The sequence below is a fragment of the Coloeus monedula genome, assembly GCF_965178545.1.
Source record: "Coloeus monedula genome assembly, chromosome: 1".
Taxonomy (NCBI): Eukaryota; Metazoa; Chordata; class Aves; order Passeriformes; family Corvidae; genus Coloeus; species Coloeus monedula.
In genome coordinates this window covers 109,778,829-109,803,589 of record NC_138781.1, presented here as the reverse complement: position 1 = coordinate 109,803,589, position 24,761 = coordinate 109,778,829, and the positions used below count along the sequence as shown (strand labels likewise).

At 39.2% G+C, this 24,761-nt stretch overlaps 2 protein-coding genes across 3 annotated transcripts in view; both read right to left on the bottom strand.

The window, feature by feature from the left end:
* LPIN2 (lipin 2) overlaps nucleotides 1–4,716 on the bottom strand; it is a 44,720-nt gene extending 40,004 nt beyond the window's left edge. The window contains exon 1 of the mRNA XM_082289254.1: nucleotides 4,589–4,716. The gene's annotated coding sequence lies outside the window, so the exon portion shown is untranslated. The remainder of the gene's footprint in view (nucleotides 1–4,588) is intronic.
* Nucleotides 4,717–15,851: 11,135 nt separating this feature from the next.
* Nucleotides 15,852–24,761, bottom strand: part of MYOM1 (myomesin 1) — a 74,875-nt gene continuing 65,965 nt past the window's right edge. For both annotated transcript variants that reach the window (XM_082288089.1, XM_082288088.1), the window contains 4 exons: nucleotides 23,595–23,631; nucleotides 23,245–23,267; nucleotides 21,627–21,682; nucleotides 15,852–16,817 (listed from right to left, as the gene is read on the bottom strand). In XM_082288089.1, the coding sequence (XP_082144215.1) occupies nucleotides 16,566–16,817; nucleotides 21,627–21,682; nucleotides 23,245–23,267; nucleotides 23,595–23,631 (368 nt within the window). In that variant the 3' untranslated portion in view covers nucleotides 15,852–16,565. The remainder of the gene's footprint in view (nucleotides 16,818–21,626; nucleotides 21,683–23,244; nucleotides 23,268–23,594; nucleotides 23,632–24,761) is intronic.

Here is a 24,761-nt window from a genome sequence, read left to right as displayed (position 1 = left end):
AATCTGTATGGGCATATCCCACCACCACCTGCCAACCTTGACATATGCATTTCCAACAACACAGACTCTTCTACAGCCACATCATCCTTGGCTGAACTTATTCCCAGACACGTAACAGAGAAACCAACGCTTCTGAATAGAAATTCTACCAATCTCATTTTTGCATGAGATGAGAGAAAGCAGATTGAAGCTTTTCCTGTATGTTGCTAGAAAGCACTAAGCATTTCCTTAATAAGCAATCCAGCAATCCCTAATCTTTGTTTTCTCCTTTTAACAACATTTCTTTCCAGGTGCTGATCTGCCCCAAGTGTATTTAAATTTTCTTGCAGCCTACCAGGGTTTAGGAAGTCAAAGCAAAAGAACACAGCCACATGTGCACACATGAAATCTATCTATATCTACTCTATTAGTGGCAAATAATTTGGTTACATTTAGCATGGATACATGAATATAAGATTTGAGACTAATACAAACCTTCAGGTCGCCAAGAACAGAAATACTTATTCTGAGAAACACATATATGGAATATCTAAAAAGCTCTAAATATTCAATATATAAACAAGATCTATCTCCATATTGTTGAACTCATAAACATATACCAAAATAAAGTAATATCCCTAAATTTAATCGGCATATAAAACTTGGCTATATTATTAACAAATTGGATAAAAATGCTAGTCTTACAGAATTCCCACACAGAGGTATTTACATGACATGTTGGGAAGAGAAAAATTAAGATACAGCTGAGCAAAGCGGCATACGCTTACTCTTTCAGCAAACCCAGTCCACCTGCATTATTGAGTTTTAATGACCACAGAGGTCACATCTGGCCAAGGGATCTGTTGGCCCCTAGCAAACAGCAGTGTGTCTGCACTGTCTATACAGGACACAACACACCTCTGAAGTGGCCTCACAGATTTCCTGTTTGTGTTAACATGCACACTTTTTCCTTTGGGGAATGAATGGCTTTAAGTCACCACCAAGTACTTTTCTTCTTTAAATCACTGTATTTCAGTTCACATCACAAACTGAATTCTAGTTAGCCCAGTGAGAGTCAATTACTTCCATTTCTAATGGAATCGCAGCTACAATTCATGATCCAAAGTACTTATCTGAAAGAATTTTGAAACGAATCCTTTACACATTTCCTTTAAAAGGCTTTTCATAACCATCAATTCAGAAGTGTATTTCCTGAGGAGACAGTTATGCAATCTAAAAAAAGACAAGTAAATCTAGAGACACAGCCTGAGACCAGCTTAGCTGGCTTCAGCCACATACACCAACAGAAATATACCACCGAGTACACTGCAGACTTTTCTATTATTACTACGCATATTTACATTTCTGGTATTGAACTGAAGCACTTTGGATAAAGAAATGGGCCAATTCATCAGCTAAAAATCTCATCTGTTCACTCAGTGCATACAGAAGCAATGAGGAAGTGTACCTCAGTCTTGGGAAAATAAGTGACTCAGGACAACTTCTGACAACTGATGTCAAATTATGTTAATGCAAAGGTGAAAGAAACTGGTAAAAATAAAATATTCAGCTAGGAAGGGGACGCTAGCACTCTTTATTTGATAATTCCCTTGTAAATGCTTGTAAAGTACAATAAAAAAAACCTCCAAGAAGTGTGCTTAAGCTTTGTCCTCAAGCAGAAAGACAATCTGACTTGACTTAGCATGACAGTTTCATACTAAATCAGTCTGCCTGCCCAAACTGAAATGCAAGCACTAATGTAACAACCAAGATGAGACAGCAGTTAGGCAGATTAAATTCATTTTTAAGTGCCACATTCTTTGCAAAAGCAGCAACATTTTTTACTATGCTTAAAGTGGGTTATTCTATTTACAATTAAAAAACCCCGCTGTGCTTGCCTATGTAACAGTGAGAGATGTCCAGAGATGGCATCTTTGTGTAACTGTAAAACCTTAAATTGTAACTTCAACAAGATCATAAAGAATATACTTCAGACAAAAAATCACTAGGATATAGTATGCCACAATGCTGTGTTCTCAGAATGTGCCCAGTATGGGATGAAGACATCTAGTATATACGCTTTAGACTTCTATTTGATCACAAACATATCACATACTGTTGTGTATAACCCTGAAAGCTTTTTCACTGTGGAGATCTGTAACATACAGCACTGAATCTCACACCAGAAAGTGTCCTTTCATCCCTTTTCAGACAGTTACATAGAATGTATTGCTAAATCATGACATAACCAATGATTAAAAGTTATTTCAAACATAATCCAAAGCTATTTTACAAAAAAAAATTCCAATTTGTTAGAAAGTCTAACTTAAGCACAGAGATTCAGTGTTCATACAGACCATGAGAAACTGTTTTCCTGTGTGCTGTGATCTTGCACTTAAGATGCAAGACTGGAAAAAAAGAAAATTGTAAACTAGACTATTAACCCTGTGACCATCTTCCAGAAAGACAAGCAACAAATGTAACTAATTTAACCTCTGGCTCTGACAAAGGTTCCCAAAGTGGCTTTGAACAAAATCCTTTCACCTCTATCTGATGTAGGTTGCAAATGCTCTGAGGCAGAGACCAAATCATAAAGCATGCAATGCAAAAACGGGCTGCTCAGGAGCCTCAAGGTACATAAAGGAGGTGTCAAGTGCCCTAAGTGCAGTTTGGATTTCCCCTTAACTGATCAAGACTTCATGAGAGTGGAAGGAAACACTGGAGGTAGGACAAAAAAGATATAAAATTCACTGCACTGCAAACCTGAAACATTTTAAGTGGATGTCTTCCAAGTACACAATAGCAAAGAATTATACTTACTTTTGCAACAACCCAAAATATTAAATTCCAAGAATAAGATGAAGTATTAAGTACCAAGAGTAAGTTCAAACACTATCTCTGTTACAGGCCACTAAAAAATTCAAACGTTTTGATATGCTTAACTAGAAAGTTATGATACAAGCTTAAAAATCAATACTGTAATTGCTGACGAGAGCCATTCAGCACTATCCTAGTTATTCCTACTGCAACTAAGAGTAATACCAGATAATACAGCATTTCAGTCAAAGTTCCTGGCATCCTGAGATCATTTAGGAACCTTTCAGCTTTAGCTTATCAGTTTAATAGTCTATTATATAATAGAGACATGTTTTTACAGAGCACCTCACTTTACACCATTCCAGTAAAGAGATCTTCCTTGATTTTTGTAAGAAATGGCAAAACTCTTTACATTCCTGTATGTTCTGGGATGCAAAGAAACTTTAACAGGGGCTAGGAAAGAAGGCACAACTGTTGGCCCTGGCTGGAGCTAGCTGCCTAGTATGTAAACAAAAAAAACCTGATTATGTATCCACAAACTGATTGACATTCCTACACTTTTAAAACAAAAAAAGAAGACATTTTGTGACTTACAACTTTTCATTACAGCTAATGAATACCCGTACATTTTTAAAATGTACATAACACTGTAAATTTTTTTCTATTTTCCAAACATTAAGTGCTCGGTATGCAAAATTATCCCAAAAAATGCTTGTGAAGTACAAAAACACCCCAACTAACTAAAGAAAACCAAAATAGACCCCAAGGAGTTGTACTTCAGTGATTCTTGTGGGTTCCTTACAAGCTGGGATATTCTATGATTCTAAGCACTAAATTTTGTAAGGTTGTCTGTCATCTTCTCTGACAGTATCCTGAATAATACCACATACCATTATGGTATATGGCTAACAAATTATTTCTTGTAACAACAATGGAATTTCGGTTGGGGGGAAAAAAAGAAGTAACCAGATGATGTGCACGTACAAAGTGCAGCCACAACACAGGTATATTTATGACATCATTTTGCTGGATGAAAATGCACAGCTTTACACAGCATACTGCCCTGCTCCATCAAAAATCATTGATGTACTCAGTATCCACTTCAGGAGAAGAAAAACGCAGTTCACACATATTAAACCAGACGCACACTTGGCAAGAACCCAAAGAGAAGCACACAAAAAAATGCGGGCAGTGGAGTTCCACTTCAGACTCCCCGCACCAGAGGCACAAACACGGGAGGCAGAGGCGGAGCGCCCCGCCGGAGCGAGAGTCCCCTGCCCGAGTGTGAGGGGAAGGCGCCGGGCGGCGAGGCGAGGCGAGGCAGGGCACGTATCCCGGTGTGCCAGAGCGGCACCGCCAAGCCGCGCCGGGAACACCGGCGCTCCCGGGCGGTCCCGCCACCCCCGTGTCGCGGAGGGGCGGCAGCGCCGGGCGCCTCCCCCACGCCCGGGCTGCCCAGCCGCACACCGGGCAGCCGCGGCACGGGAGGGGGTGCTTCCCCTTCGTCCCGCCGGCCTGGGGCAGCGTCGGGAGCGCTGGCAGTGCCGGCCGGGCGGCCCCGCTTCCCAGCGACGGTTCTGGGGAGGTTCTCACGGTTCTCTGCGGAGAGGGAGCCCGGGCTGGCAGCCGGGGCAGGGCCTGCGCCGCCCTCCCTTCCTCCCGCTCTCCCCCCTTCCCTCCCTGCCCGGCGGCCGCCCGGGATCTCTCCGCGCCGCCGCCGCCTGTACCCCGCAGGCAGGCAGGGACACCTCGCGCCGAGCCGACCCGGCGACAGCGGCCCCTTCCCGCTTACCTCGAGCGAGGCCCGGCGGGAGCCGGCGCCAGCCGAGGAGGGACGGACGGTGGCTGTACGGATGGATGGAGGGAGGGAGGGAGGGAAGGAAGGGAGCGGGGAGCCGAGGGAGCCGCGCCCGGGCGGGTGCGAACTGCGCCAAGCGGCGGCCGTTGGCGCAGCGCGTGCACGCTCGCGCGCGCTCCCGCTGGCGGCGGGGGCGCGCCTCGCCCCGGGCGCCACGTGACCTTGGAGCGGCGCCGGGTAGGACAGGGAGGGAGGGGCGTGGCGCGCGCGCGTGCGCGGCCCCGGGAGCACGTACCGCATCCCGGAGCCGCCCGCCGGGAACCGGGCGCGGGGATCAGCTGCGGAGCCCTCTCGGGAGCAGCTGTTTATAGCCGCGGTCTGAACCGGGGCTCGGGATTAGCACCTCGTGACGGCGGGGCGGAAAGGACGCGCTGCCTTCGCGGTGTTTGCCGCTTCGTATGTCTGTCACTGTGAAAGTTACCAGCCTACCCACAGGAGGAGGGAAAATACTTTTTTTCATGTACATGTAAATATCTATATACATACATATATATGTTATATCTGTATTACGCCGTAGTCTTTCTATATCTATATACTGTAGTCTCAAGATGCGCCAGAGGAGGTTTCAGATGGACATTTGAGGGATTTTTTCAGAGAAAGGGTGATTAGGCATTGGAATGGGCTGCCCAGGAAGGTGGTGGAGTCACAATCCCTGGAGGTGTTTAAGGAAAAGACTGGACAGTGGCAGTCGCTGCCATTCGTGGTCTAGTTGACACGATGATATTTGGTTGTAGGTTGTACTCGATGATCTCAGAGGTCTTTCCCAACATAATTCAGTTATTCTGTTTTATATATATATATATGTGTGTGTGTGTGTATATATATATGTGTGTATATATAAGTATATGTGTATATATATGTATGTGTATATATATATGTATGTGTATATATATATATATATAGTAATGAAAGTGTAGAATTGCAAAATCAGAACATGTCCAGCAGGTCGTGTATGCACTTCAGGACAGCAATTTCATTTGCCCATGGCTTTTATGATTCACATGACTGCTTGCTGAAGTTGGTTTGGTGATGTGTTATTCTTTACCTGAGTCACACTATTGCCCAGAGGCCCCAGATGATACTGTGACATAATATGTACTAAACCAGGGTAATAGTCTCACTTCAAACAACTTGCAGCTAAAATAGGGAAAATAAAAGGAGAAGTAGCATAATTGGAAATACAATTTGGGTTTCACAAATGTGAATTGTGTGTTATCACGACCCATGTTGCCTCTTTATTTTATTGTACTTCTGTTTGTCTACCAACTACTTTTTCATCCACCAATCTGTTGACAAAAGTTTTGTTAAAAGCTGGCTTTGTCCCACTTGGTGTTAGAGGCATTTTAGGTTTTCACACAGGTTTCCTGTAGTTGTCACATAATGAGAAATCAGGCTGGTCAGCAGAGCATTCAGGGCAACTGACAAAAAGACATCCTAGCATGCAAAGTAATATATAGACAAAATTTATTGTGGTAGTCTATGTATCTCTTAAAAGATGCTTGACAATCTCTTTTTACCAGTCCTACAAAGAGATAAGATCTGTTTATTCATCTGTACCTCCTGGAACAAGCTGCCTAAAAGATTATAGCCAGTGAGTTTGCTTATTTGCAGATAATATATTTAAATCCCTTTGAGCATGGAACTAAACAAATCTATCCCTGCGTAAAATGCAGACTGGGTTTTTGAGGAAAGTGATCCATGGAAGGAGTCACAAACACTGAATTACATGGATAGAATGACTATATTATGCATATGTAAAGAGGAAGGTCAGATTTCACGCCTGCCCATTTTGATGATGTTACCACCATGTCAGGAATTCTGAGTCAATCTTGGAACACTTTCCAGGACTCAGGATACATGGAAGCACCAAAGAGTAATGGAGCAATTTGCCACCCTTCAGCGCAACCATTTTCCAGTTGCAGCAGTTTTCTGAAGAGGGCTCCTGTTTGAGTATAACATTTCAATAATAATTACCTAGCCACATTAGCATAACATCTGTTGCAAACACACAGTCTGCAGATCATTTCCCTTCTTTGCTGAGTTCCTTATTTGGCATCTTAGTCTCTCAGTTTGTGAGGGACACCACTTTCAGCAATTGCTCTAACAAGAGTATTTTCATTTGTATTTCTGTGATCTTATCTTTGCTGGTTGTAACAAAAAGTTATTTTTTTGGTTGAGGGGGTTCTCCTTTTCAACACCAGACAGCCCTGTTTACAGGGAGATAAGAGGTAGGGGCTAAATCTGTCATATGTCCTCAAATATTGACATTAAGCTAAATCCTATTATAAAAATAAGCCAGAAAAATCTTTACTTGAAAAGGGGTTTTCTGTTTCAAACCTGGAACAGGTGCTTCTGAGGAAAGAGCCTGTATTTGAAAACACTATGTCTTCCCTTTAGGTAACATTTACCGTTCCAAAATTATCACCTCCGGACAATCAAGGCTACAGAAGTAGACATCTCTGAGTATTCTCCTTTTGTATTCTTTATTCTTTTGCACTTACACATAGAAGATTACAATCAAGCTGTAAAATGGCTTCAATTTTCCACAGCTATATCTATCAAGTGGGATTGTTTCTGTTTTGAGTGTGTGGAGTGGTGTAGATAACGAGCTCTCTACACTGATGCACCATTTGTGGTCCTTGTTGAACCACAACTCACCCACCAGTGGTTAATCCAGGGCCTCCAGGGCACAGGTAACCTGCTACCTCATTTACGTACATTTTGCCTTTTCACCACAAATGTCACTACTGCTTCCCCCACCAGGGAGAGGAGAGGTGTGATGAGAGCAGCTGCTTACTGGTGTGCTTATTTTGGTGGAGAGGAAGCAATTTGAAAGTGTGTTACCCACTGCCATATGTAAATCAGTGGCTCTCTGGCTCTTCAACTGCGGATCGTGTCTGGCAGCAGCAGTGTGTGAGAGAAGTAACCTGCTTAGGGCTACCTGCACACAAGGCAAAAAAAAGCTGACATTAGTGATGAGGTATTGTTCTGTCATTTTGCCTGTTTGTATGCATACAGCACTCAGAAAGAAACCACTCTCTGGAGCAGTCATTTATTCCATACCCACCATCACCCCTGCTCATACTACAGCAGACAGGATATCCTTTTTGGTTTTTTCTACTTTAGTGTTGTTTAGACTCTTATGTCTTACCCTGTAAACCTGTGAGACTCCTTATCTCTGCCTCTTAGTTGTGACCAACACATGTCCCTCAGAAGCATTTTCCATAACTTCTCTGAGATCAGAATGACATTACGACAGGATGTTATGATTTAGTTAAGTTTAGTTTATCTTTTTATTTCCATTTAAGAGTAAAAAAAAAAAAAAAAAAAAAAAAAGAAAGAAAAAAAAACCAAAAAAAACCCAAAAAAAACCAAACCAAAAAGAGGGAAGTTAATAGCAAGGGTTCAGGGCGGTAAGGAGCTGTACCCTGGTCCACCAAAATTTTTAAGCGCACCAATAGTCCCAAAAGTTGATGGGCTTGTGTGTAGAGTTAACATATTTGGTTAAGCCAACACTTACTTAACCCAGATCAAGTCTCATGTGAGCAGTATTTCTCCATTCTTTGTCAATCAGTAGCAGGTGTTTCACAAACCATTTTCTGATAATAGATATGATAGGATTTCAGGCCTCTTGTTAAGAAGTCCCTTATCCTTGCCAAAATCACAGCCTAATTAAGCAGGAGGTTTTATTCTGGTCTTGTTAGTGCAAGTGATGGAATGGTAAATGGAAATAACTGTGTCAAATTGGATGGTAGAAGATGCAAGATTGGGAAAGAAGGAAGGAATGGTATTTCATTTGAAAATTTGCAGAAGGAGATTGCAGGAAAGAACTCTCACATAATGAAATGGGAAGTGAGACTAGGGCAAAAGCTGGCAGAAGATTGCACCCAAATCTGGGGCCTTCCTTCCTCTCCATCAGCCCCTCACTGTCTCTCTCATAGTACCTTCATCTCTAGAAGCCCTTGTGAAATGGAGCAGGTTTTTCTAACATTTTTTTCTTTGCAGCTTGTGTTGCTCTTTTCCATGGACAACATTTTGCTTCAGTTCTTAAAACCTAATGTCCTTTTAGCAAGACAAAAACAAACAAACAAACAAACAAAAAAAAAAACGGTGGGGAAAGACTTGTTGCAGGTGTCTGTCTGATCTGTGTAAGTGCAGATTAAATGGAATCTCATTTGTGCATTCACCTTATAGTTGCTGTTCAAGGACAAAGAGCAGAAGTGCACTCTGTGCTAGTTTAAGGATGATCTCAGTTTGCAACTAGCTGCTTCAAAGATTACGGCTTAATGTATTACCAAATTATGTCTGTCAGTCTCAGAGCACAGACAGATCTTCCTCAATAATTGGCTAACAAATCCAGAAGAATTCAAGGACAGCTGGATTCACAGTGCCTTTAATACAGTGGAAGCCAAAGCCTATTTTTCTCATCCCTTTTCATCTTCAAAAATCATCCTTTCTGGTTTTAGAAGGTGATTAGATAATATAGCTTATTGCAACACTTTCCCTTACTGTTAAATACGGTTATTATAGCACGAGAACATGAATTTCTAGAAGAGTTATAAATTTGAATATAAAGAGTAATATGTGCTGAAATTGAACATGTAGGTGAGAAATAAGAAAATAAAGAGAATTGGTGCTTCAGATAAACATTGCGTCCAGTGCCTGAATTTAAATGTAGTCAAATGATTCTGTGTGTTTGATAGGAGATCCTGTTGCTACAGAAGTAATTTGCATTCTATCATTATGAGATTCAGAGAGACTGAAACAATTTTTCATACTTACAATGGAGAATAGAATATAAATAATACATTTAAAATGCAAGAAAGAAATTATTCCACTGTGGTAATCATAAGCTTTAGTATACTCAACAATTCTGTTAATATTAACTTTGGACATTTTGTTATACATTTGTGAACCACTACAGCTTAAATAATCAAAATAAGAACAGAGGGGTAATCTTTGATATGTTTATCACATTATTGTGCATACTACACTATACTTCTGGATAGCAAATACAGTCCTGTAGAACAACACTGATGTGCCTCCATTTCCAGCTTTATGAGGAACCATCCAAATATAACAAAAAAATCCCCAAACTCTAATGTATTTTAGTTTAAAATTTTAAAGCTATTTCCAGTAGGTTTTAATTGAAATATCAGGAAAATAGTGATTTTTCTTGCAGCAAAAAGCTCAGACCTGATTCTGCTACAATGACACAAAAGAGAGATCTGCTATTGGCTTCACAGTGAGAAAAATGGGCTTTGTAATCTGAGACTTGGGACATTTTTAGAACGTTCTTCTGAGATCTAGCTTGATTTCTATTAAAACTAATGAAAAGACCCCTGTGGCATTTTGCAGGAATTGGATCAGGCTCTCAGTGGTACAGTCCGTTCTATATATAACTTACTCGCTGCCGTTGGTGTTTGTGGCAGACAGGCTCCCAACGCGAAGGAGCTCTGAGGGGTGATGGATCTTTACAGATGTAAGGCAGCTTGACATAATTGCCATAGCAAGGGGGAGTTGTGGGAAACAACCTGCAGCTTTGCACTGCTTTTGGAGGTCCACACTCTGTAACTCTGGCAGAGTGATAGAATTGCACATCTCTAGGTATTTATCATTTTCTGTAGTAGTTGCATGAGAAACGACATGCACTGGGGTGTCCTACCATGGAAGTGCTCCTTACTGCATTTCTCTGTGGCACCTATGCTTACATCCTTCACTGCTGGGCTGTAATATGTAGGTTTAGAAAAAGATGTGATGCAGAACTGAGTCAAGCTCAATGTCAAACAGTACCTAAGTGTAGTTGGATGATTTTAGTTGTAGTTCAGTCTGCATTTAAGTTTCTCCCAACACCATTTTGTGTAGAACTCAGTATTTTGATTTCTGTAATTTTTTCTCTGTTGCATCCTACGTCCTTCTGTCACTCACTATGGACCATCCCAGTTGTTTAAATCCTTTACAATTTTTACAGAAACATTATTACTCTACTTGCCTACATATAAGTGTTCTATCCAGTATTTCATCCAGCAGGAAAATTTCTGTTGATTTTAAAAAGAGTTGAATAGAATCTTGTTGGAACACTACTGGAATGAAATTAATTTCTTCTCATCAGGGATATCAGTGTCTTGACTTCTACACATTCATATGCTATTGAGACTTTTTGCTTTCTCATGCTAGCATTTCTATAAGGATGGATTGGAAACTCGTATTTCTTGTGTTTTCAGTATTTCCACATTCGTCATAGATCCAATACCTAGAAATACCAGTGGAATTCAGTAACCTTTCATCAATAATCTATCTGGAAAAAGACAATACAATATGATTGAGCCTTCTTAGAGTTGAAATCAATAAGAATATTTTCCTAGTAATTAAAATATCTCATTTTAATTTCTTATGTCTTATAACTTCTGGTTACTTTAAAGTTGAACTCAGCTTGCACAGCAACAAAATAAATTCTGACCTTTATTTTAATTGGTTTTTTTTCAGCTTGAACTCTGCTTCTTCCATGGTATCTAAGCATTTGCAAATGAGTCATATTTTCCTATATCCTCGGTACATAAACACGTGAGTGAACACAGTAATAAACGTGAATGAGGACAGCAATGATTTAATGCAGAGATTCTTGGCTTGCATTTATTCCTTGCTTACATGACCATGAAGCTACAGTCTCTTATAAGAAACCAGTGGATATGATGCTAGTGAGTGGAAGAAGGGATAGTCTTGGACTGAGCTGCTGAGGAAGAAGAGCAGTGGGTTTATCAGAAATCTGAGTGCTGTAGCAAAAATTGGGGAGGAAAATGAGCATGTGAGGCAGCTGATACTTCATGGGTTAATGCTATATACACAGTAACTCATGAAGGCTTTAAGGGAATTAATGAAGTGGAGAGGACTGAAAAGAAGTCAAGTGGCTCTTGGTGATAAAAAATGGCTGGATGTCATCCTGGTTCACCTGATGAAACAGGTTTGCATGAAAGAAACTTGGATCAAAAGAAACTTGGATCAAAAGAAAACCGCTTATGCTCCCCCTGCATCCATAGGAGATGGTTCTGTTTCTGGAGATCTTCTACTGTGGCCAAACTGGTCGTGGTGAAAAGTAGAGCCCACATGTCGTGAAGAGGGCTGTATATATAATTTCCTTGAAAAAGTAAGGCAGCATCTGCCTCAAGCTGTGATGGCCTAGAAATATCGATTAACACATCCGTGTAACTGATACCAACATTCCTTTACACTGCAGTAAATATGTCAGTTCTGGACAAGATTTGCTCTAATGAACTCTGCTTATAATGGACTTATTTTAGTAATTAAATTCACATTGACAGTGTATGCTTCATTATTCAGATACTTAGAAATTCCTGCAGTGCAATTATCTGGTACTGAGACATAAGTGCCCATCTACTATGCATTTAAATTTAAAGTTAGGAAGTATTACAAATGTTACAGAAAAACCGCCACTAATAAACTTTTGTGTTAAAATATTATCATTAATATATTGCTCATGAAATCTCAGGTTGAATTTATTATTCTGTTCCTTACAGGATCACGTTCTTCATTGAAGTTCAGTGGGGTTTACCCAAGGCTGCTTTTTCTGGTTGTTTCTTTCCCTGCCTATCCAAGCCTTCTGTGGGTTGAGGAACCTTTTCTGCTACTCCTGCCTTTCCATCAGTCTTCTTTGCTGCTTGCTGGTTGCTTTTTGTATCCTTTTCCTTTTCCACAGGGGGCATTTCATTTGGATCAGGTGTCTCTTCTGTAGCAATAATTTCTTCTACGTGTGGCTTAATAAAATCTGATTTAGGAGAAGTAATAAAATTTCTGAGTAATCTTAAGTAACAATATTTACTGTGCTCAGCAACATTTCTTTCACATTAGTTATGACCTTATCATGTTCTTTTCCTCTTTCCCTACCCATATAAAGAGATTCAGTATCACATATAACATTACTACTTCTTATGGAACCAAAACCAAGCCCAAGTCTTTATGGCCTCTAATTAAAATGATTAAGATGTAGATACTGGAAAACATTTACAGGTACAGAAATAATTGTTTCCCACTTAAGTCACCTAATTTACAGGATTGCTCAGAAAAGTCTACCATACCAGAAAGGCAAGAGATGAAGGAAATGCTGTAAAATATTTGTTCTTGCCTTAGGAGCAAAAAGGTGGGGGGGGGAATAAAAGTATAAAATGTTCTGTCAGAAATGATATAACATGTATGCAAAGAAAAAGTACTTAGGCAAAAATATGTAAAACATGTTCTGATATTGTTGGAATTAAAGACTAATTTGGAGTTAAAATGCTCTATATGAGAGAGTTGTAATTGGGAAGAGTAAATCAGTGTCGAACTAGTAATTACAGTAAGAGTCCAAAAGAACAGTAAAATAATATACAAGTAATATACAAGAAAGCTGAATCACCAGAGAGCTTTTAATTTTCTACCCTTTCTCTAAATGAGACAAAAAATGGTCGCTTATAATTCCAACTTTACCATTCCATGTGGACATAAAACTGAGAGAGAATAATTGATGAATCTCAAGTAGTGGCTAAACAGTCAGGGTTTTCTAAAGCCCCTAGGCATTTAGGGTCCCTGAATCAGCAAGGCCTTATTTTTGGTGAAATATCAAACATCTAGCTGCTGAAATGAGTCTCACTTTGGAAAATAACACCATCTGTGTATGTACACATGCTTACAAAGTCTTCCCTCTGCATTCAGAAATTTAAAAGGATTTATTATGACTTAAAAAACTTTCATCAGCCAGGTTAGTCAAGGTGACAACTTGCAGTGGAAGTAGAAAAAAGGTGGTTTAAAAATATTGATTTAAGTCTCTCTCACTTAGGCCTAACCTGGTAATTCATACTTTGCATCTGTTGTTGATTGAAAGTGTGCTTACTATAAACTTGATTGATTGGGACCTATGAAATCTTGATTGGCACAGACATTTAACTCCATAACAATTTAACAGTTTTTTCATTGGAATAGAAGACTGTAACAGTGAAAGCACTCACCTTTCTTTTCCCCTTCCTTCTGTTTGCTTGCTGTCATTGCTTTCTTCTTTTTAGATACAGTTTTATTATTTTGATTGTGTCTTTGGACTGTATCAGTCTGCCCTGACACAGGCATCACAATCACCTGAAGCAAAGCAAGAACAAAACATGCACAAGCAAGGCATGTGGATGCATCACAAAGTCAGGCTGAAATCACCATAACTGAATCCCTGGAAGCAACACCTTTTGAAGCAGCTATTACTCTAACTTTCAGGGACACATACATCTGCCAAAGCAAAGAAAAGTAGTATCCAGCCTGGGAGGTGACCCACGTGTATTCCCTGGCAGTTCTGCCAAAAAGAGGGAGGCAGGAGGACAGATTTTTCAAAATAAAGTGGTAGAAATAAACTGTTGCCAAAATGCAATCATTATTAAAAATAATACTAAGTAATAAACATCAGTTATTGCAAAGAGTGAGTCATATTCTTGTTTGCACTCTGGAGGATGGAAGAGCTGTGACACTGTTATTTGTAAGTTATATGTCGTGGGACAAATATGGAGTGACCTGCATATCATCCTTGAATTGGCTTCATGGCCTACTAAGAAAAATTATAAAATAATTTTGCATTAGTTCTTTGAACTCGGGAAGCTTGCTGTATCTCAAATTTCAGATCTTCTCATGATTATATTTTGAAATTCAAAAATTAGGCCTTGTTACTTTGTTTTACTCAGCTGCTGTGATAATAATAAATAATCTGAACTTTTTTTTTGTAACAGATATTGATTCATTAAAGGACATAATTACACACTTAGGCCTTAAAAATGCAATAATGTCATCAATTTTGATACTTGAGTGTTAAATATTTTAGGAGATAACACTGTGTGAGCACATATGCTGTTCATGTGAAACACCAAAACCATATTGGTTTTGCATAATTTCATGTTAAAAATCCCTGTGATGTGAAATCTCTTCGGGAAGAAAGAGAAATTTATACCAGATAAACGTAACATGTTCCTTGAAACTAGTGGTACTATTAGTGCAGGCATATGCAGTAAAGTTAGGCACATGCTAACATGTTTTGGTAGTTCATAAAACTGATCTAAATATGGATTATTTTTATAAGATTAAGATAATAATCATTAGCCCTTTCTAGAAACTGATTTTTAAAAAAGAAATTGCTAAAATTGGCATTTTCACCATTGGTAACTGTGTTGAATCTATTTTTACCTGAACCATTAAGAATTCCCTCATGCTTCCACTTCTCCTTTAACATCAGCTGGCAATAAACCTCATATGGCAAGGGTTTAAGTGAGTGTTAACTGTACAACACTTAGTAGTGGCATCCTCACAGAAATGCCAGTACTGCACCAAAGTGAGTGCCTGGGACTGCAGCACTCTTTCTGCAGTCACAGTAGCTAGAAAAGACAAGAAAGAGTATGTGAAAGGTGCACACAGATCATGCTTGGACTGAAAATATATGTGTTAGTTCTTCAGATTTTGATGTGAAGAATTGTGGTATTGTGAGACTAGTAATGAAAACATTTATTGACATGGAACATTGCTCTCCTAAGTAGCAATTGGACTGATAACTGCTTCTGATCCTATCCTATACATATAGCATCACATGTATATATCATACATATGTCCAGCATGTTCTGTTGCTTTTCCTCAGTTGATATAATCAGTGGCATTGTAAAATGGCAGACATGGAGTTTTTAATCTATGTAAAGTGCATTCAAAGATCTGGACAAATGTTTCTTTGTTACATTTTTGTGTAACCAAAAAAACCCCACTTTTTTTTTCTGTGTTACAGTGAAGATTCTTTTTGTAGGTTTAAAAGATCTTGATAAAATATGTTATTTCTGAATCTCCAGTGTTAAGTTTGGATGAAATTCACTGACTTTTCTATCTAACAAAATATTTACATATCACCCTTAAATCACAATTCATGCCTTTGGTGCATTGAAAGACATAAGACTACTTCTGTGACAGAATTTGCATAAATACCTTGTTGAGTTGAGAGGTGAAGTAGTGAAGGTCTGGACAGAGAGGTGTGAGGAGATGCCATTGTGTTTTTGTTGCAAACAGCAAAGTGAAGATTAACAGGGATCTAAAGGGAAGCTGGAGGTAATTACAGTGGTGAAAGCATGAAGACACTAAGACACTGTGCACAACTACTGGAGCTGTGACTAATAAAACAAGACACAGTGAAACAAGCTTGTGGTGGAAGGAAAGAAGTGAATTCAGTTTATTTGTGAACATAGAGCAGAGTTCATACACTTTTACAGACACACACAATTATTAGTGTCCTGGCCTCCTAAGCCTTATATTCATTTATGTTACAGTACTGTTACCCTGTTTGGGCAGATTAAACAATATTTAGGGATGTAAATGACACCCATATTAAGGCCTCACTAAATTAACACAGCAATAAAAAGGGGCCTTAACACAGACAAAAACCAGCAATAATTTCTCTGTGATCTAACACATTCCATCTATGCTACTTTACCAAAGCTGGAACAAATCCTAACTGCTGCTCAAAAACGCCCCGATCATTTTTGATCTTTCCATCTACCTCATTAGTTGCTTCTAATGAAAGAATTTTTGACCCTTTCCTTCCATATGCTCCAGGAAGAGGGTGAAATGGTGTGTTTACAGACAGCAAGCACTTGGCCTTGCTTAAGATGCTACAGTTAGTTTCTGTGAAATTAGCAGTAAGAAAACATTTAGGAAAGGCCCTGTTCACCCTGGCATAAATAAGTATATTAGAAGAAAACGTGAAGTAAATGGAAAAATCCAAGGCTGCCTGCTAAAGCAGAAAGCCATTTACACACATGGATTATGTCAGCCTAACATCCAAAATCTCCTCTGTACTTCTGTCTTCTAGTCTTAAATTCACGCTTTCATTTTATCTTACTGCTTATTCTCTTGCTCAGACTCTCTCTTCCTCAGGTATGTACACACTTACAGTGACGTCGCTGGTCTCTGTACCGTACTTGTTCTTCACCACAATGCTGTATTTCCCAGAGTCTTGTGTGGACACAGCAGAAATGGAAAAGCTGACATTTTTTCCAGATTCAAACTTCAGGATGCAATTGGCATCTGATACAAATGATTTTTCATTCTTCAGCCATGAGACCTCTGGGGTGGGATCTCCCCAGACAGTGCAAGAAAGATTAAGTGCCTGTAGAAAAAGTACAAAGGAATTATGAGTCAGTAAATATTTGCTGTGTTTTCTGATGCCTGACTCTCCAAATATTCCAGCTCCCCATTTAGCTGCCTGCTTTAATAAAAGGATGCATACCATCATGAGTAATCAATAATTTATGTCACTCTATCATAAAGGAAAAGAAGGAACTCGGTTAATTCAAAAATGCCATTAAAACCTTTCAATATTTTATGGACCTTCTTCTCTCATAATCATTAGTAGATGCATATTTCTTAATATAAAATTAGATACTATCTGCTTTTGTGTGTTAGACCTGAAATGAGATTTTAATGAACTGACAGATGGTTTTGTTCACATTAAACTCACTATATATATATATATATATATATATATATATATATATCCCATAAGTAAAGAAAGTGTGCCTGCTTTTTAAATAACTAGGAACAAAGGGGCCCTGGAATATTTTGTTTAATTTCGAATCCTTTTAAACTGTGCCCTGACAGCTCTTCTAACAGACTTGAAGCATTTTATGCACTCCTATAAAACTATTTTTAACTGAAATCAATACAGGCTTTACTCATTCTTTGGTGTTCATGTAAGTATTTCCCTTTGATGCTAGTACTGTTCCTAAGGACTGAATTCAGTCTCATCAGACTGCAAGAAGTATCTTCACTCTTAGAGAATCATATTGATGGAGATGTCACTGGCAGCTTCTTCTACCTTCAGTGGGCTGGTGAATTTCTTGAGTACACTTTGTACAGGCCTTCTTTTTTTCCTTTTCAGCTAAGAAATTAATTTTTGGGAGATACTTATACATAAAAATGATCCCCTCCTCCAGTCACTGTGCTATGGCAATCTTCTCAAAAGTGTTTGCAAAAGTGAGTATCACGTAGAGAGTCAAATGTGAAAAAAGTTCACATGACAATTCAGTGGTACATAGGCCTTTCTCTGGAGATTTATTTGGGAAGAAATTTATTTATATGTAAGTACTGGATAGTACACTGGTCTAAATTTAAAATGCTATTCAAAGGGGAATCTAACTGGACTGGAAATTGAAGAACTTTTACTGCAAAGAAAATGGTCTTCAGTGGTTTATTAGGAATAGTGATAAATAAGTGATAAATAAGGAATAGACAAGCTTTCACTTGACAGGAATCAAGTATCTTTTCCATTTTGTTTAAAGACTCTTTCTAAAAATGTGGCAAAAATAAGGGCAACTGAAAAGCACTCACATGGTTAGCCCTATAGGCTGTCAAGATAAATATCCACAGTGAGAAATCTGTTTAACTGGCTACCTTCCCTTCAACTCTCTGCTTCTTATCTGGTAGTGTGATAGTGGAAGATGGGACAGAAGAGAGATGCCTGGAAGGCTGTTGAAATGAGCAGATAGAAAAATTGATGCCTCTATAAAAGTGAAAGGTGTTGATATCTGTGAGAACAAAATAAAAAATAAATCCCACATGCCCAACCTGAGGACCAAAATGAGAACAAAAGGGAAGGGGAAGTTTTTCCTCCATCAGGAACACATAATTCTTAGTAGTGAAGGAAGGGCAGATTCCAAATGCAAGGTGGTTATGACATGGTGGAAATAGCCTCTATCTGATTTCCTGCAGCCACCTACAGGTGGTGAACATGTGGGGCTGTTGACTTCCTTCTCTCATAGCCCACTGGTGTCAATGTGGCTTTGATTGCCATATCAGTCCATCTTTTTGAAAAACAAGTGGAAAACAAGAGGTTTTACATTTCCCCCTCCTCCTTATCCCTCTGGATACAAGCATGCTCTCAGCCTTAGCCAGGCAATGCGTGTGGGCCCCTTCAGGTGCTTGGTATTTCTTTATTGTCTTCTGATTCTCTAGCAACCAAGAGATCAGCACCAAGTGGCCCCAGCTGCCACTCCACCACAGTGCTCATGAGCTGATGTCCATGTCCAAACAGCTCCATTAGTGGCATCATTCAAAGCTGGGGTGTTTGAAGTCGTATCATACTCCATAATTCAAAGAGACTCAGGCAGCAGTGATGATTCTTTTCTTTTTCTAAAGCATTCCTTAAAATAGCTACATTTTCCTTAACCTTGTATCACTAGCTCCTGTTTGACATGAGTGATTCTCTTGATGTTCCCACCTCCTTCTATTTGTTTTCCAGCTACTAATGTGCAGAGATGTGTCTTATTATTCACTATGCAGATGGTAGTATCTTTGGTTTTCTAGAAGGTAATTCCATAGCCAAGGGGAAGTGGTTGCTCACTGTGACTGCACCTATCTGTTTCGGATTTCTGTCCTTTGGGCAAGAGATTGTCTTTGCTCATGTATGTATTTATTACTCACTGAAACCCTTGATTATAATACTGTGTTCAACTGGAAATCCTTACGGTAAAAAAATGTGTCCTGTGCTCCTGGGCCCAGGGCATTGGGGCATGTGCACTTGGGGCAACCAGCAGCTGGAAGTACAGACCCTTTGTGCCCCTCACTATCTCTTTGCCTTTTACTGCAGATTATCATGAGTAGGGTAGTACAGGTGGCAGAGATAAATGTGTCATTGTTTTTCGAGTATTGCCATTCCTCTTTTGTATTAGCACAGAGTCACAGTCGTGGATGGCTTGGTGAGTGGATTGAAGCAGCTCAGTCAAGGAAACCTGCTCCCTTCTTCCAGCCTATCTGTGAGGATCTACACCCCTGGCAGAAGGGTAGAATAGTGAGTTAGTGGGAAGAATGATGTTATATGTTGCTTCTATGCCTGAAAGTGCCTGTCAGAATCCTAAGCCTCTTCACTCATTTACAGGCCTTCGTTAAAAGAGCCACTTAGGTTAAGTTGGCCAGCTGGACATGAAACTTGTGCTAGCATTCTCTGTCAGGTCAGATTCCTCCCTAATGTGAACTGACACTTAGCCTTTTCCAATTATACCACACTGCTGAGGAGCATTTATGTCTATCAGTGGAAGCCTCTTAGGCCATCTGGAACACTATTTGATTAATACTCGGTAAACACTGGTTCATTCGTTCTCACCCATACCCTTCAGCTCACACATAAAAAACTAATAAATAGCATCACAGTCACAATGTTAAGTTTAAATTTGAGATATGCATATGCTTGGAAGTTCAGTCTCGGGATACCAATCTGTTCATGTAAGTCTGTGGTTACGATGGCACCAGTATTCACAATCAAAGCTTGCAACTGCCAGACCTCTGCTACTTCATTTGCTGTTTTACAAAATCCTCAATGATTGTGCAATTTGCGTGAATTACACAACAGAGAATTGCATTCCCCTCTGTCCAGCATATATGCAAACAATAGACAGATGAGCCAACACCACCCAAACCAGCTCTGTTTTCCCCAGTAACTCTCTGTCCTACTCAAAATGATCCTCTACTGAATCAAGAAACGTAAGGTCAAGGATATTTGTCTTGAGTTCTGGGAGTATTTCAGTCATTTATTCAAACGTTATGAATGTCCTTGCTCTCAAGGACAACATGTGTCCGGGTAAGATTTTGCAACTCATTTTTTACAAACTCTTTTTTGTAAACACTACACATTTGCTTCAGTGAACTCATACACAAGTTCATATCAACTCTCTTTTGGCTGAAAGCTTAAAACTGGTAATCATTTACACCCTGTTTACACCCTGCCAAAACATTCTGAGAATCAAGCCTCCAAGCACTGATTAGCTGAGAATCTGCTAATTCATTCTGTTCCTTGGTGTCTTCTATCTACAGTTACAATGCTCACAGGAGTGCTTCTTACTTTATAGCATTTCTCAAACTGCTAAATCTGTTAAAGAATTTTATTTTGTAATGTCAAGATACTTGATTTTCCCAGAACTGCTGCAGTCAACTATCTGTTGGCTATATCTCACATTGTTAAGCATTTCAGAACAAGACTTTAGATTCTTAACACTTCTGCTGAGCTTATAATCAAATTATTTTAACCCAGCTGACCTACTGCCAGATAAAGCCAGAAATACCAGGAAGCTGCCTTACTGTAGTTGTCACATTACAGGATTTCAGTGACATTCACATGCCCTATTTCACTGTTCACACACACTGTGAAGAGGAACTGCCTCTTCAGAGGCAGAGCAGCAGAAAGAGCAGGCACTTCTTGGTCTCAGTACTATTAAACAGCAAGTTGTAGAAGCAATGTGCTGGGAAAAGGTTGTGAAATTGAGAACTGACTTTCTGGTCATCTGTTCCGTGCTCAAGCATCGATGTCTCTCTGGGAGTGCCTTACCATAATCTTTCAGCTAAACTCTCCTAATATAACCCACTATAACACCAGTGACTTATTTTGACTTCCTTCTCCTTTACCCTGATGAAGTAGAGGAATTTTTCTCCTATTGTCTGAATGAGATTTGAGTTGTTGTAGTTTACTACTTTTTCACTATTTAAAAGCCAGCCTCTGCAGGTATGACTACCATGACACATTGCAAGGAAGTTAACTGTAAAAGGCGTAGAAAGACTGGCCCTCATGTAAAAAAAAAAAAAAAAAAAAGAATTACACTTCCCTGATGCCCTGTTACAAGAAAAAAATCTAACTGTGAAACCTGTGCATGAATTTTTAAAGAGCTGGTTATATAAGGAGTTTTAGTCCCGACTCACATTGTCATCTCACTTTTATCTAATTCTTAAGAAGAGACACTGCCCTGAATATATAAACCCATCTGTGCAAGTCCGTTGAATTATGTACAGAAGGCAGGGGATGAATAAATAATGTAGCAGATTTTAAATATGGCATCTTAAAAAAAAAAAAGAAAAGGTGAATGTTTTCCCATCACTGAAAGGCATTCAAGCTGTTGGGATGTTGTGTAAAGCTTCAGTTAATTTACTGTACCTTGCCCTCTTGGATGGTGACAACATCGGGCAAACCTCCAAGTACCCGTGCACGATCTGGAAATAAAAAAGAGTAATTTTCTTTAGTGTCTCAAAATCAAATGCGTGCCGGATTCAGATTCTCTTCTAGTTCTTTCCTTTTTTCTTATTTATGTACAACTTGTCTCTGATATCTGTGCTAGCAGAGAACTATCCAGCATTTTTAGCACACCATTTGGACTTAAAAAAAATGTTGAATTCACAGCAAAAGATGTGTTAATAGCTGGTGTCAATCACTTACAGAGAGGAATTAAAAGTACATGTGCTGTGTCCTGCAGATTTAGACATCAATTCAGTTTTAATTCTGAGTGCATTAAAAATATTTTCATTTTTGAGATCTGGTGCTCAATATTTTTACCGCGATAAACGAAAAACATTGGGTGTCCAAAGGGAAATGAATGACACCTGGTAAAATTCTGGACATTGGCTTTTGATCTAAAGACAGACTTCAGTCTCAGTGGCAACAGTGAAGTTGCACCACTTACATGTATCTATGTGTAAATGAGAATGATAGCTGCTTGATCTAGTTTTAAACTCAAGAGTCCCATAGAAATCTTAGACAAATACAAATAAGCCAATCACACGCAGGCTTTAGTGCACTTAATCTGGAATATGGATTTTGTTCGTTACATGTCTGGGTGGAGCCTGGCAGAGGAAGGAAATGACTGTACAAAATGTTCCCCTCTAATGTGTTCGGTAAAAGATGTGCTCTGGAGCACAGAAATAACAACCTTAGGAGACCAGGAAAGGGACTGTGTTATGTCAGTTAACATGCCAGCGCCTTATGGATAGTCCAGGGTCAGAAATTAAAGGTCAGGGCAGTCACTGACCCCTTTGCGCTGTCTCAGCTGGGACTCGTTCAGGTTACCACTCACATCCAAGCCCTGCTCTACCTCTCCACACATTTTTCTCAAATAACCTTTCAAATGCCAGTTCTGCCCTCATTTTTATACAGGTCTGAAAGTCATTTGCAGTGGAACAATTCATTTTTCCATGGATTCTTTTGTAAATAGGGAGGATCATGAGTTTAATAATTCAAGTTGAAGTCTAATAACTTGCTCCTTAAGTAGTTAATACATATTTCTGTCTTAGTTGCTCTGTTGGAATTGACATACAGGCAAAAGTATGAGGAGATTCAAAGCAATTTAAAAGCTACTGTTGCTTTCTTACCCATTTCTGTAAGTAATGCAGAGTCATTTGACATTTTAGAGCATTCAAATCTAGCCAAATTATTTTCTCCATCTTTGAAAACAAAGAGATTTTTGTGCAGAGAACATGCATGAGAGATCCCAGAGATAAAGTTAATTTTTAGAGAAGGCTAACTGGCATTGAGAACAGGAGCTTAGATGAGAAAAATCAACCCAACCTGTAAGAATAATATGATTAGCTGCAAAGTGCACTAATGTTAAATCAACAAAGGGTCACTTATTTCTCCTTGGTGTAAGGACGAACTCATTTTAGGATGAGTACATGCATATATACATGCATACATGCCCTCTCCCAACACACAACCTTCCTGGAGAGGAAGAAAAGCTTCATAAACAGTTTATTGCAACCATTGTCAAAGAAGGCCCACTTACTTTTCTCTGCAATCGCAGCTTGTCTGGAGTTGAAAGAAACAAAGGGAAAGTCCAATTTCAGTTAAGGTTTACTTACAGTGATTGAAAAATATGTTATCTTTTTAACTGCCTTTAATCCATTAAGGAAAATCTCTCTCATTGCTTGGCAGTACTGCTTTTTCTTTGCTACCTGACTGTTACATAAGAGTTGCACCAAAGAAGTCACATGCAAAACTCCTACGGGCTTCTGTATGACTAGGACTTGTTTCATCTCCAGTTTCATCTACAGTTATCTCCAGCACAAAACAAACAAAAAATACTGTTATTATTTTATGGCTGCAATTATTGTATTTAGATGACATAATACTTACTTTAGTCTCTGGAACTCAGCAAAGGCTTCATCAAATGCTTTGTAAAGAGGAAAAAAGTAGGTTTAGAGATAAATCATTGCACAAGTTTAAATTTAAAATGAGTAAGTAGATTTAAAATGTAGATGTAATAAATTTAAATTGTAAAATTTAAAATGGCTGCATGCATGTGTATTGTACAAACTCTAAAATGCTGAATGGTTCAACTGATAAAGGCCATCTGGTATATGGCAGCTATCATATATACATATGAATGCATAAACAAACTTTTTTTCTTCTAGATGTCAGGCTTTAAGACAAAGAGAGAGCAAGAAAATAGTAGGCTGAAGTAATTTCACAAAATAGAGGAAGAAATGCACAATACATCAGCTAAATGAGAGATTATGGCAGTGACCTCCGAAGCTTTTAATATTATACATCCCTATCTAAAATTTTTTTGAGCATGCACAGCCAGTATATGTATATTTATTTATAGATTATGTACATGGACAAGTGAAGTTCTCCTGTATTCTTCCTGCTGCCCCAGCAAAGCACACTGGATCACCTTGCACACCCCCACTTCTGAGACCACTGGTTTATGGAATACAAGAAATATGATTTTCCAAGCATTTTGCACATCCGCTTGAAGCACTACACTGATGGCTACAAGCAAACCAAACAACAAATTGCTGTCTCCTTTGTAAATTCAGGCTAAGCTGCCATCATGGGGGAGACCAACCTCTCCTGCTTTGAAAGGGAAGAAGAAATGTCTTTTCCTAGAAAGTGGAGATAGAGTACAGAAGGAGCAGCGTGGAGATGATTATAATGTTATCTCCCTTATACAGAGCTTGCAAAAAAAGAGTGAAGCTTTAGGAACGGGAACAGCTGGGAATGGAAAGAGCAGTTTGGAAGGAGTTAATCTGTTCTCTAGGATCTGAAAGGTCTCTCAGAGTAAAAGCTTCCAACGGTCAATCCAAATTGTTCCCCTAACAGTCCTTCCTCACGCTGATGAAAGGTCTTGGCATCTCTGAAGAATAAGGAGTTTTATTACACCCATCAAAGAAATGTGGTAGGAAAGTATCAGAACAAACTTGTTCCTCACTTCCTCCTTCAAATATTCCTCGGAAGAGAGACACAGAGAAGGCATTCAGTGCTACAACTCATTTAAAACTGCCAATCAATGCCAGCAAC